Genomic DNA, 14,049 nt, shown 5'->3' on the forward strand with positions numbered 1-14,049 from the left:
AAGAGTCCTTTCCAGGCTCTCTCTTCCCTCTCTTATTCCACGCAAAACCCGTGTTGCATACCTGATTACCCTACCTGAAAGAAAAAACTACTCTTATTTGAATTGTAGTGAAAATCTAATTAACAGGAACTAAATTACACCGAGAACAGGAGAAACAAAAAGACTAGCTTGCCATTATAAGCATCATTTACCTAGGCAAGCACTAGAGGTTTTGGAGCTTTCCAGGGCACTCAGACAAAGTCAGAGAGCAGTGCCCTGTATCTCTCCTGGTAGACCCACTTTCTGCTGAAAATGCTACACATGATGCTTTCTGTATCGAGTTATCCTTGGGTGTAGGACTAAGGTGAAAAAAAGGTGCTTGTGTTAAAAATAGAATTAGCTTATATATTAGAACCAATGGAATGTCACTGTCCTGGGAGAGCCAGCTCTTCTCCAGTAGAAGTTGGTGACTGTCCGGCTTGTAGGATCTGAATAGTTCCCTTCCCAGAGCACTGGAAATGGACATTAGAGTACATGGGACAGAGACCTTACACAGCCTTCTGCTATGGATACCTGCTCTATATGGGAACTGATTCCCTGCATCTCTGCAGGCCCTAGGAGATTGTCTGAGACTCAGAAAAACCCCAAATGCCAATTACCTCACCAGGAACTTCAGAGACATGTTCCTACTGGAAAACATAAAGTTGCAAATGCTTTGGATTGCCTCCACGTGAGGCTGGAGCTGACGAGACTGAGCCCAAGTGCAATGTGCTGAGTGCGCAGAGTCCATTTCACACGCATCTGCTAGTGCCAGACCTGGGCTGTTACAGAGGACACAAGGCTGAACATGACACACAGCTGTAGGCTTATGGGGCACTAGCTTACAGACAAGAAGGCAATCAAAGGACAAGGAAATAGGGAGCCACTGGACACAAGCCACCTTGAGACAACAACAAGTTACAGAACTCTGGAACGTTCCACAAAATAGTTCATTTATATATATATATATATATATATATATATATATATATATATATAACTTATATACATGTGCGTGTGTCTACATGTATGAAATTTCTGGAGTTGTCCTAATGACTGGCACTCCAAGCAGCATCCTTGGAAGGAACCTGGATTTTCAGGCCCTCCCACATTCTCCTGGCAGGAGGAAAACGTCTTTGAACCTCCCCTGTCTGGCAGGAAAGTGCATGCTCCTCCTTGGGGTCCCCATGGGTGGCCTCTACCACACCTATCACTTACACACCCTTGGAGGGGCTCTCTCCTGGGAGTGTAGCAGGATGGAACGGGTGGTCAACTGACCAGGATGCTGGGCTGAGAATACCAAGGGGTCAGGATTCCCAGGCCTCCAGGGACAGTGTGGGTAGAACAGGACAGTGCCTGCTGGCAGCTGCCTCCAGTTAGTAGCCAGCTTTCCTCTTGAAAACTCCCCTAAGATTTCATAAAGTGCCTTCTGAAGGGTCTGCCCTGTCCATGGGGCTGAAGGGGGGGGGGGACTGCATCATTCCAGGGAGAAGAGGTGCAGGCTTGCCACCAGCTTATCAGATGTGGGCCTGGGATGGCCCCTTTTTCCTGCCTGAGGTCTTGTCAGGGGGTTGGGGAATTCTTATTTAAGGAGTGATTCCCTGCACTCTCATATGGCCAAAATCTCCATTATCAACTTACACTATCCCTGAATACAAAAACATTCCAAGCAAGGGCACCTTGGATACTCTAAGAAATGTCATGTGAAAGGCAGCTGCCCGGTCACCCAGATCCAACTCAGGAGCAGTTAAGTTGAAAGTTTTAGGCACTGGCGGGTGTGGGGGTAGGCAGAGAGGCCAGGACAGCCTTTGCTGGGTGGGCAGGTTTGGGGTCTGGTTGACAGAGGCAACAGGGCATGAGCTGGGGGCTGGTGGGCAGGGAGGAGACTGAAGCCAGCAGGACAATGGGGGCACAAATGTTGCCATGTCTTGTTCAGAGCCCATTCCTGTGAGGAACCACAGGAGGTCCATCCAGGGCTCCTCTCCTAGAGAGGAGAAGCTTAGGCTCTCTTGGTCTTATCCTTTGTGTAGAACGCAGGGCAGCCATTTCCCAGAAACCCCCACTGAGAGGCAGTGGGGCTATGTGCAGCTCCTCCTCCGAGCAGAAGGGGGCGCCCAACAGGACCGGAATTTTCAGGCACAGCCTCCCACGGTTCCCCACACCTGCAGGGCTTTTCCGCGCTACTAGCTAGCGGGGTGCTCGTGCCTTCCGTAGGAGCAGCAGTCTAGTTTCAGAGCTCTCTGCGTTTAATAAGCCCTGAAAGAGTTAAAGTGCTTGTAGTGTCTTCTACGCAGAAACACTAACTCTTGGCAGGAGGCCAATGGCCCCGCCCTGGAGTGAGGACGGGGGCCATTACCGTGTAAACTGCTCGCGCGAGGCGAGGCGAGGCGAGGCTGCCTCCTCCCTCCACACAGCAGGCAGTGGTCCGCGCACGGGGGAGCAATTCCGCAATGTACAAAGCTCAGCCGGCGCCTCCGCACGCGTGCGTGGGCGCCTAGGAGTACCCTGCTAGGCTGGGCCGGGCCTCGGGGTGCAGTCTCTAAGCATCGACGGCCCCTGTCCCTCCTCCCCGCCCTACCCTTAGGGACAGAGCGCACTTGGGGAAGGGCGCGTCCTTCCACTCAAGAGTCGTGCACTGTTTCTTGGCCTCAGGGCGAGGCTTTGCCCTGGGTCTTCCCAGAGCCCAGAACGCTGGCCCCGTGGCCGCCATCGCTCCCCTCAATGAGTGACTTCCCCTCGAAAGCCGCCGCCCGTGGGCTGCCTGCCTGGGGCTTCTCGCCGCCATGGGAGTGCCTGTGGCCACTCAGCTGCGACTTGCTCTCGAAGGCCTGGCCGCAGTGCTCACACGTATGTGGCTTCTGGCCGCTGCGGCTCCGCCGGGGCTCGGCCGAGCTGCTCTCGCCGCCCTCCTGGGGCCGCGGCCCTCGGTGCCCACGCCTCGGCTCCAGGAGCATGCAGCCGCGCCTCAGCCCCTTGGCGCGGCCCCGGCGCTCGGAGGCCCGTATGCCACCGTGCACCGCCTGATGCTTGAAGAGGTTGGCGCGGCGGCCAAACGCCTTGCCGCACTCGCTGCACTCATAGGGCTTCTCGCCGCTGTGCACGCGCCGGTGCTGGCTGAGGCCAGAGCGGCCGCGGAACGCCTTGCCACACTCCTGGCACGCGAAGGGCTTCTCGCCACTGTGGCTGCGCTGGTGGTGAATGAGCTGCGAGACGCCCTTGAAGGCCTTGCCGCACTCGGGGCAGGTGTAGGGCTTCTGGCCGCTGTGCGTGCGCTGGTGCTCGATGAGGTTGGAGCTGCGGCTGAACGCCTTGCCGCACTCGCTGCACGCATAAGGCCGCTCGCCGCTGTGGATGCGCTGGTGCTCCAGCAGCGCGAAGCTGCGCCGGAACAGCTTCCCGCACTCGCTGCAGGCGAAGGGCTTCTCGCCGCTGTGGATGATCTGGTGCTTGATGAGGTTGGAACTGCGCGTGAAGGTCTTGCCGCACTCGCCGCACGCATACGGCTTCTCACCGCTGTGGATGCGCTGGTGCTCCAGCAGCGCGAAGCTGCGGCGGAACAGTTTCCCGCACTCGCTGCAGGCGAAGGGCTTCTCGCCGCTGTGGATGATGCGGTGTTTGATCAGATTGGAGCTGCGGCTGAAGGATTTCCCGCACTGTTGACACAGGTACCGTTTCTCGACGCCCTTGGAAAGCTGTTGCCTTAGAACCGGATTGTGTACAGAGTCCTGGGGACCTCTCTGTGCAGACACTCTCTTGGTGCCTCCTGGCTGGGGAGGTGACGCTGCCACCTGACCCCCCTTGCCGCCCTGAAAGTCAGGTCCTGGGCGTCCTCTTCCAGAATATTTCTGTTTTGAAATGGCTGTCTTGCTCTTTATCCTCTCACCTGCAAAGACAAAGAGTGCCAGGCAGTGTCAAGTGTCACCCCTCTCTCGGACTCTATTGAGGGTTTTACTCTTCTTCACCTTGGCAGAAAAACATCAGGCAGGCAGACAGAGGGAGAGAGACAGGATGGACTGGAAATGGTGGCTGAAAGGGTGTGAGGCAGCAGGACAGAGGCTCTCGCTTCACCAGGATGGGAGGGAAGCCCTTGGGAGACTGACATCTGACACTAAAGACAATTTCCCATCCAGGGTGGATGTGCCAAACCATCCTGGTTTGGTAGCAGCTCTTTCCTTTCTTGGGATTCAAGCAAGTGGGATGAGCACTCCTCACTCACCTGCATGTGATTCTGCCTCTGCTTGGCCTCTAAGGGAGTCTGCTACCCAAGGCCCCTCCCCTCGCTCCAGCTGGGACACCAGGCGAGGCTTGGAGAAGGCAAATCCTGTTCACAGAAATAAAGCAGGTTAGCAACACTATGGCTAAGGACAGAGTGACTCCTAAACACAGTACAGCCTTAACATCTGCAGATAATAGAAAGCAAAGAACTTTCTAGAAACTGCCACTAAGAAAGTCCAGAGAAAGGTCACCCACAGCCATGCTCCTTGAAAGGTGAATGTCCCTGTTTCACCATCCAACTCAACTGAGAATCCTGAAGTTTCCTTGGAAAAAAGATGTGTCCCCATCTGTCTGTTGAATGTCAGAGAAGCCAGGGGGAAGAGCTAATTTCTCTCAATGGGGTCAGGTTACAGAATTGAAGTCTGTAGAGTCCAAAGAAAAGGGTTCAGTGCTAAATGGCCTCCTCACAACCCCAAAGGCTTTGGGATGTAGTGGGGGAGCCACCTCTAGTTTTACAGCCCACTCCCAGCAGCCAGGAAAATGCTGGGAAAAGGAAGGCCTCAGCTCAGCTGTAGCCAATAACATGCTGGGCTGCAGGAGGGGAAAGGCCAGTCCCTGAGCTCCTCAGACGCAGGAGGCAGGGCACTTGCGGCACTCACTCTCTCAAAGCTTCTGCCACAGCCCCACCCACCCAACCTGTGACTCTTGGTTTTGCCCTTCAATTAGCAAAATTGACATCCCTCGTGGTGTCATAAAGACGAGAAGTTGGGGGCATGTTGACAGAGGAAGGGAAAGGCTGCCTGCTCACACCTGTCCCAGCTTCTTCTTGGATTCTTTGAGGCACATCTAGTGCACACTTAGTCCTTGCTTGGCACCTCCATGGCTTATGTGAGGAAATCCTGCTGCTAAATTCTACAAAGTGGGATGAGTGGAAAATGAAACTATTATAAAGATAAATCAAGTTTAAAATAGTGCATATAAATATTGCAGCATAACTGGCATTATAAGTAGAAAGATATTTAGTCAATTCATGACTTTATATACAAGATAACTGATTTGACACTAAACCATTTAGCCAAAAACTCCTATTGAGATGACAGCTGGCCTACAACAGATGACTGGTCTGGTAGAGATGGACAAATGCATTTATTCTTGGACTCATAGTAATTAACCAAAAAGAAACTCAGAAATAGAGTCCAGAGGCAGAGTAGGTGGGCCTGGGTGTTTGTATATGGCAGGGTCACTTACCTAATGACACTAAATGGCCATAGTTCTCCAGCATCACCTGCTTGTAGAGGATTCTTTGTTTGAGATCCAGAAGCTTCCATTCTGTCTTTGTGAAGTACATTGCCACGTCCTCAAATGATACTGGGACCTAAAATAAGCCATTCCTGCAGCTGTAGGGGAATTCAAGCCCTTGGGTCCCAGGATGAGCCAGCAGCAACAGAATGTGGGTGTCCCCACCCCACCCCCAGAGACCTCAGCAGGAAGGGCAGGCTGAGTTGTAAGCAGACCACTTAGGAAAGAGGAGCTGACAGAAGTCAGGACACCTACTTTGAGGCATCAGGAAAGGGGCATGATGCTGAGGCTAGCCTAAGCTCTCCTGAGTAGAATGGAAAGGTCCGGAATCTGGAGGAGCATTGGAGACTGCTGAGGGAAGATACTGGGGGGGAGGGCCACCCACTCACCTTGGGCCTTGTCCTCAGGAGAATGGCTGCCATCACCAGGCACCTGGAGAAGCTGAGGGAAGTGCAGAGCCCTGGTGAGACCAGGCTAGCCTAGAGCACCAACCGGCTGCTCAGAAGCCAACCAAAACTTGTTTCAAACCCTGGGGGGTTTTTCTTGTCCAGTGGAGCCGAGCAAGGTCGGGCTTTGGTGAGTGTGGGGGTGAGGTGGAGCAGGGACAAGCGAGTGGTCTCTCCCTGAGAGGCCCAGGACTCAGGTGTCCCACTGAGTGTGGCTGCTGCCCACTTGCCCACTGCACACCTTGATTACATCTGCAAAGACCCTATTTCCAAATAAGGAAACCTTCACAGATATCAGGAGACAGACCATCAACATGTCTTTTTTGGAGGGGCACAATGTAGCCCCCAACATGTTCCTAAACAGCCTCCATGCCGTCTTTTCCTCTGTGCAGTGGGTTTAGAGCCAGGGATCCCATGCCTACCTCTCACACCAGGCCCACCCATCTCACCTTCCAAGGGAGTCTGTCCTTTCTTTTTTGGGTTTCCTTCTTTTATTAGCTCTATTCTCATCTGACTAGGACCCCCTGACCCTAAATTTCTAGCCTTTCTGAAGAAAAGAAGGATCTGTTAAAGTGGAATGAATGCTAGAACTATTGTCCATAGGGCAACTGGCCCAGTCTCCTCTGCAAATCAATGTCAGTGGGAAAAACGAGGCTGGGAAGACCCTTCTAGAGGGAAGTAGATTTAAGGGGCCCAACACCCAAGTGCAAAAGGGAACCTCAATAAGATGCTGGAGTGAATGAAGAGTCATCAAAAGTATTGGGGATGATGGGAAGATAGTGGATGATGATGAGGTGGCCATCAGAGGACCGTAGGGGATCATTAGTGCTCATGTGTTGAATGGATAATGGCACTGAGTCATGTAAGAAAATGTCTTTTTTTCTTTTTGGTACTGGAGATTGAACTCAGGGGCATTCGACCACTGAGCCACATCCCCAGCCCTATTTTGTATTTTATTTAGAGACAGGGTCTCACTGAGTTGCTTAGCACCTTGCTGTTGCTGAGGCTGGCTTTGAACTCATGATCCTTCTGGTTCAGCCTCCCAAGCTGCTGTGATTATAGGCATGTACCACTGTGCCTGGCCCTTTTTTCTTTTAAAATGTAACTTGAGAAGTGCACATATGTTGGCCCTACCAAAAGTAAAGTCATGCTAAGAAGTTATAGAGAAATGGTTAATTTGTATAACTATCCAAAGGAACTATGGGGGCTTAAGTTTAGCTTAGTGGTAGAGTGCTTATTTATAATGAGAGAAGCATTGGGTTTGATTCCCAGAGTGTACACAGTCAAAGTTATAAGTTTGTCTTGAGTTGATTTAAGTCTTATCTAACAGATGTGCTAATGGAAAAATTTTTGATCTTCAGATGTGTATAGGTGAAAAATTATTAAAGCTTATTTTCCTAAACTCACTTGGCTGTTTCCCCATTAGGACCTTAGGCTACTATACTTAATCTTCAAGTAAAATTTGTATCTTCCAGATCACAACAGTACCATGGGTAAGCCCCATACCTCTTCTCACACTCCAAGTGGCTCCAAAGGCTCATCTCCATTTGACCCCTTTTGAAATAGTGTATGACAGACCATTTCTGTACACTGGCTAGTCCTGAGTGTGCTGTCAGCCTAGTTACCATGGTTGAGGCCCTTACTGACTTACAGCAACAGATCAACTCCCTGGCTGCTGAGGTCCTACAGACAGGTAAGACTTGGCTATGATCACTGCTGCACAGGGGTGAGTCTGCATACTGCTCCAACAGGAGTGCTGTTTTTGAAGCAACAAGTCAGGACAGATTGGGATAACATTCGCACACTAACCTTCCAGGCAGGCATCATAATTAAGGGAGAAAGCAGCCTAGGGCGGGTTCTCTTGTAAGGAGACTCGGTTGTGGTTCTTACTAGCACTATTAACCTCAATCCCACTTCTCTGGTTTGATTCCTGTTTGCTAAACCTCCTCACTAAGTTTATCTCTTTCCACCTACAGGCCATCAACCTGCAGAAGTCCCTGAGGCTTGCTGGGGACTATTAACTATCGTGCCTGAGGCCTCACTGCCATCATCATCTGTATCAGATCAAGTGGGGCAAAGATTCTACAGTGCTCACCTGCCAGCAAACACCTCCTGTAAAGCAAGGAACCCTAACACTCCTATCCCAACCCCTTGACACTTAGCAAGGACTCAGACTTCATGCCCCTCTCTAGCATGAAGTAGCGGAAGATGTGATCTGATGCCCCAAATCTGAAGGATTTCAGAGTTCTGAGTCCATGATGGAACAATGGTAGATTAGGTAGATAGACAGGAACAGGGGAGGTGGGGAAAGGAAATCCAGGTTCTTCCCCTGGGGGCACCCAACTGACTGTTACACTGTCCAGGGATCACTTTCTTGCAGTCAGACAGCTCCTTGTCAATATAGAGAAAATGGATATGATCTGTGCTGGAAAATAATTTCACCATGGCAAAATTGGTTCAGACAGAGTAAGCTCTGGTGGAACCACACTGACCAGCCCAAATAAATAATTCTTGGGGCTGGAGGATACTAAACAGGCCATAAGCACCCACAGTGCAGAAGACACAAGGCTGTTTCCTCTCTTGGAGGAGTATCATTCCAAATTAAAAAAAAAAAGCACCCTTTATGCATTTCTAAAACAAACAAAAAACAGAAAAAAACACCATAAAATGTTAAAGAAATGTGTATTGAAGCATTTGAGGAGGAAATGGTATGCAACTCGCTAAAATAATATATATATATATATATATATATATATATATATATATATAAAAGGATGAAGCAAAATAAGGCAAGATGGCAATTACTGCTAAATATGGACAGTAGGAACCTGGGATTCTCTAGACTCTTCTTTCTACTTGTCTGTATACTTGATAGTGTTTGCTGTAGTTTGGATCTAGAATGTTCCCCAAAGGCCCATGTGTTAAAGCCTTGGTCCCCAGGGTTAGGGTATTGGGAGATGAGGTCTAGTGGGAGGCTTTTAGGTCAGTGAGGGTGTGCTATTGAAGTGAATAGTGGGACCCTGGCCTCTTCCTCGTCCTTTTGTTGCTTCTGTGTGTGGTGGTAAGTGCTGTTGCTCTGCCATGTCCACATGCTATGACATACTGCCTTGGCACAGGCCCAAAGCCAGGGGGCCAATTGTTCACAGATGAAAGTTCCAAACCTGTGAGGCAAAACAAGTCTGTTCTCTTTATAAGTTATCTTAGTTATTTTGTTATAGTAATGGACAACTGACTAACATGGTGTTCACAAAATGGAAAAAAGCTATGGAAACCATTTTGGTCATTCCTCAACGAGTTAAACACAGTTACCATACAACCAGCCAATTTTATTCCTGGGTATATACTTACAAGAATTGAAAACACATGCTCAAGAACTTGTATACCCATGTCCACAGCAGCATTATTGACCAAAGCCAAAAGATGAACACAAACCAAATGTCCATCAGCAGATGAATGGATAAACAAAATGGTCTGTATATACAATGGAATATTATAAAAAGGTTGGAAATTCTGACACATGCTACAGTGTGGGTGAACCCTGAGGACATTTTGTTAAGTGAAAACAGCCAGACACAGACATAAAAGGCCACATATTATATGATTCCATTTATATGATGTAATACGATATTTCACAAGAGCTCTCTTGACCTAGTTTTGAAGTTGTAGCTGGAAAGTCTCTTCTCTCTGTCCTTAATGGGCAATGTGTAAGCTCCCATTGTCCATCACTTCTTGTATCAAGATCCGACTCTCCGGGGCCACTAAACACACCCCTGTGGACTCCTTATTGGGCTCCTACACTCTGGGGTCAGGTTCCAGACAACTAGGAACGAATACAATTCCCCAGAGCCCACAAAATTCTTCAAATTTGCGAATCCACAGACAGCCACCCCACTCACTGACTAGGCGTAAGTTGTCCCTACATCTCCAGCTTGCTGTTGCCCTGTTACTGGGTGCAACCCCCGTGGCCCCTTGTGGCAGCCTTGTCTTGTTCAGAGCTTCAAGAATCTGAGTTCTGCCTTTTGCAGAGCCCAGTGTTACTGTGCAGTGAGCCACATCCAAAAAATCTGATGTAACATATGACATGCCTAGAATAGGCAAATCTGTAGCCCCAGAAAGCAACCAGGGGCTGGGGGCTGGAGGTGAGGAAAGACTGCTAATGGGTCAGTGGTTTCCTTATGGGGTGATGAAAACTACATACAGGCGGGGTCACACCACACTGAATATACTACATGTCATTGAATTGGTCCTTTTAAAATGTTAAAGTTTGTGTTGAGAATCTCACCTTGATTTAAAAAAGGGGAGGGGGTCCTACTGGAATTGTTCAGATGCTCATAGGCCACACATATATTTTCATTGTGATGCACTGTCAGTCACTGGGTGCCCTGGGACTCTAAAGAATTACTGATAATTTCAAGGTTTTCAGGATAAAATTATTGTTTTGAAACCCAGCATAAGCTTGTTTTTCACTGTCATAACAGTTCTTCAAGGTTATTGTCTATTTTGGAAAAACTAGAACGAGGAGGAGGTATCTGTAGTTCCCCCACTCAAGACATAAGAGGTAGGTCTGGTCCCAGAGGGGGCAGAAAGCTGTCAGGTAGTGATCCCTGAGAGACCCACCCCATGGTCAGGATTCCACCTAGTGGAGGCAAGGCCACACGAAGCTCCAAGTGTCTGTCTTTGAGATCTACTATGGAAAGTCAGCTATAATTTCAACTTTGGCAAAAGGACTCACAGAACCCAGCAGTGACTTCGGGGCAGGCAGGGTGGCACTCCCTAGTATGTGCAGAAGGAGGCACCTGGAGGGCCGCCAGAGCACAGGACAAGTTGAAGGATGACCCAGGCCCTAGAGCTCAGGTTTTCTGCAACATGGGGCTGGGCATGCAGGTGAGGCCCTTCAACCTGTGCCTCAGGTGAGGCCAGGGAGGCCTGTCAACCTGTGTACCCAGAAGCCTCTCCCTGGGCTGGTCCACTTCTTTGAGGGGCCTCGGCCCCCGGCCAGCAGCAGACTTCTCCCTTCCTTCCTCTGGCAAAATGGAGTGTTGCTGGGCAGCCTCACTGCAGGCTGGCAGCAGAGGAGAGGAGGCTTGGAAGGAGTCCACTGCCCAAGGAAAGAAAGCCTTGGTGAAAAGGGAAAGCCCGTCAGCGCACCTCAGAGCCATCCTGAACACCAACACTAGGTGGGGCGCTTTCCCCAGAAACAGAAAACAAAGCAAACAACATTAATTAAAGCATTCAGAGTTTGGGCTTTTTCATCCAAGAGGATGGACAGGCAGCACCACTTCAGGCGGAACGTCCTCGGGTCCATCAGCTCAAGACCCCAGCTGCTTCCTCTCAGCTCTGTTAGCTCTTCTTGTTCTGGGGTCCTAGTCACCTGCCACCCACTTCCTGAAATGGCCAGGGAGATCAGCATGGAGGGCCTGCCTGGGCACTCTCACAGATCAGCCCCTGGGCCAAGGCTCCATGAGCCTAGCTTGGTAAGGCCCTCTGGGGAGCTCTCCCACCACTACTGTGTGCAGGCTGTGGGGACAGAGGCTGATCTAGACATAAAAAGGGCCGTCCAGGTTGTTTGCTGAGGATCCTTCCCACAGGTGTTCAGGTCCTGCCCTTTTCTCTTCACAGATCTTCCTGAGATGCCCGTGTCACTCAGAGCAAACCCTCATGCCCCTTCCTGAACCATTTCTCCCCCACCCTTTCCTCTGCTCCAGGCATACTGATGTCCAAGCTCTAGCTCCCATAAGCCAGGCCACTCCCGCCTCAGTGCCTTTGCACTAGCTGTTCCCTCTGTCCAGAATGCTCTTCCAAAGCATAAGCACATGACTCTTTCTTTTACCACCTTCAAGTATTTTTGGAGAAATAGTGCCTATGAAATGAGACCTATTCTAGCTTCACTATGTAAACTGGAAACAGGACCTCCCTTCCCCAGTTCTTACCATCTTTTAACATTTTTTATAATTACTAATTTAAAACGTGTACTGTTTATTGTCTATTTAGCCACCAGGACTAGACCAGAGAGCAGAGATTTTTTTTTTTCTTTCTTGTTCCCTGATAGATCCTGGATATCTGCAGCAACCTGGCCCATAGAGGGTACTTGGAAGATATTCATTGGGCTGAACTAGTCATAACTAGCCCTGTGAGGAAGTGTTGGGCACAGTTCCCTGCTCAGATTAGCTCACCTTGCTCCCTCTTGCTCTTCCCCACCTTCCATCCAGCCCGTCCCTTCCTCTTCCTGAGGTTGGTTAAGCTAATGCCCTTCCCTGGTGTAGGATGGGATGACACACATAGACACGCACTACTGACATGCACAAACCCCCACCCTAGATAGCCACAGGAGCACAATTTTGTATGTCCCCCTATCAGGGGACCCTCTGGTTCTGTGCCTGTGGACAGTTTGCCAGGTGCCCCTGGGCAACAGTGTCATGGCCTCACAGTGGCAGATTGTCCCTCGTTTCCACACCCAGAGGTGCAAAATCCAAACTTACCTGGTGGATTAGCGACGGGATGCTTTTGCGCCAGCTCCAGGACCAGCGGCAGAAAACCAATCAGAGTAGAGAAACTGGAAAACACGGGCTGAGGCTCCCCAGGCGTCCAGCTCAGGCTGATCCCTCTCCTGTGGTGCCCCTGGAAGCGGGCAGCCCCGAGGGCCAGCCTGGCTGCTTTTCGCCCTCGCCTGCCTCCCAGGACGTCCCTGACTGTCGCCGCCGCTGCTGCTCCTTCTACCCAGTGGCTACCTGCACCCGCCCTCTTGTGCCCCAGCCGAGACTCCAACCCGCTCCACTGCGTCCCTGCCCAGCCGGCTACCAGGTCTCCTCGGGCGGCGGGGGCTGTCGGCCTCCCCTCCCGCCCCCCACCCCCCGCCGCAGGCCTGAGGCCAAGGCCGCCGCCTCCGAGAAGCCCTCCGGGGCGGCGTTCCTGGAGGCGGGGGTGCCCAGCCGGGTCTCGACCTCGCCTGCGGGCGCTCCTTGGGAGGAGCGTCCTGCGTGTCTGTCCGTCGGTCAGGCAGGCTGGCGCTGCTGAACGGGGCCGCAAGCGGGCGGGGCTGGGGCGGCGGCGGCGTGGGAACGGGGCGCGAGGGGGGGCACGGAGCATGCGCGGCGCGGTGGGAGGGCGGCCCGGCCCTCGCCCGCCCCACAGGGGCGTCTGGCCTCGCTCCCCACGCACCCCTGGGCACTTCCGTTTTCCGTCTGGGCTGCTCCCAGGGCTTGGGGTCACGGTAGTCACTGTACTGAAGTCCCTGAAGGACATAGGGGAGGGGCCAGCATTGGCAGAGTACTTCCCATGGGACAGACCCCTGGACATTACGTCCATGCATCCATCCATCCGTCTCTCTGAGGTCTACGGGGCCCCTGCAGAGTGGCTAGCATCAAGTGGGGAGGCTGTGGTCTGGCAATAAAGGACCAACTTGGGTGCACTGGAAGGAAGGGATGAGAAAGTGGTGGGGGACATGAAAGGGGACTTGGGGAAAGTGGGTATGGAGGCAGATGGAGAGCAAAGAGGAAGCCAGCAAATGCAAGAGGCAAAGACTTATTGGGTACAGAGGCCTGCCCCTCAGGTTTTCCCACATGAGCTTAAAGCCAGCCCCCAGAATGGGCATTGGGGTTGCCGTTTTCCCATAGGTTATGGTCCACATGGTGGAACCAAGATGGCAACTCAGGGCTGACTTGGATGTTGCTCTGTTGAGGATTATGACTTCCTTGAAGAAAATGTAGGAGAGTGAAAAAAAATTAAAAGAAAAGTAACAAGGAAAAAAAAAAAAAACCCAGTCACACTGCATGTCTCACCTGCTACAGGCAGGAACAGGGCCTCCAGGGCAGCAAACCCAGATTTAGAAATGGGAGAAGGTCTTGGGTTGGAGAGGTTACAGTTTCCTCCCCTGGCTCCACTTTTCCTGCTGCACCACCCCTTCATTTTCCCCTATCCAAGACTGGCCTGGAATGGGACAGCAAGCTCCTGGGCTGCAGGGAACAGGCGCTGTCCTAGGGCTGCAGTGCTGCCTGCTGAGCAGGGGTCTGTGTGAGGTAATTCTATCCTGGGTGCAGGAGAGCAGCCAGGCTTGGCTGCAGCATATCCCCAG

The 14,049-nt window shown here is 51.4% G+C and overlaps 1 protein-coding gene across 1 annotated transcript; it reads right to left on the minus strand.

Annotated features, from left to right (window-relative positions):
* Positions 1 to 1,032: 1,032 nt before the first annotated feature.
* Zfp92 (ZFP92 zinc finger protein) lies at positions 1,033 to 13,011 on the minus strand. The gene is made up of 5 exons (XM_046453325.2): positions 12,458 to 13,011; positions 5,922 to 5,973; positions 5,482 to 5,608; positions 4,235 to 4,339; positions 1,033 to 3,901 (listed from the first exon to the last, which is right to left on the minus strand). Exons 2-5 carry the CDS (start codon positions 5,952 to 5,954, stop codon positions 2,667 to 2,669), a joined length of 1,500 nt encoding a protein of 499 aa, XP_046309281.1. The 5' UTR covers positions 5,955 to 5,973; positions 12,458 to 13,011; the 3' UTR covers positions 1,033 to 2,666.
* Between the last annotated feature and the right edge of the window lie 1,038 nt (positions 13,012 to 14,049).

This window comes from Marmota monax, unplaced genomic scaffold (genome assembly GCF_021218885.2).
Source record: "Marmota monax isolate L192 unplaced genomic scaffold, Marmota_monax_Labrador192_F-V1.1 WCK01_AAM20220418_F8-fsc00142, whole genome shotgun sequence".
In the NCBI taxonomy this organism is placed as follows: Eukaryota; Metazoa; Chordata; class Mammalia; order Rodentia; family Sciuridae; genus Marmota; species Marmota monax.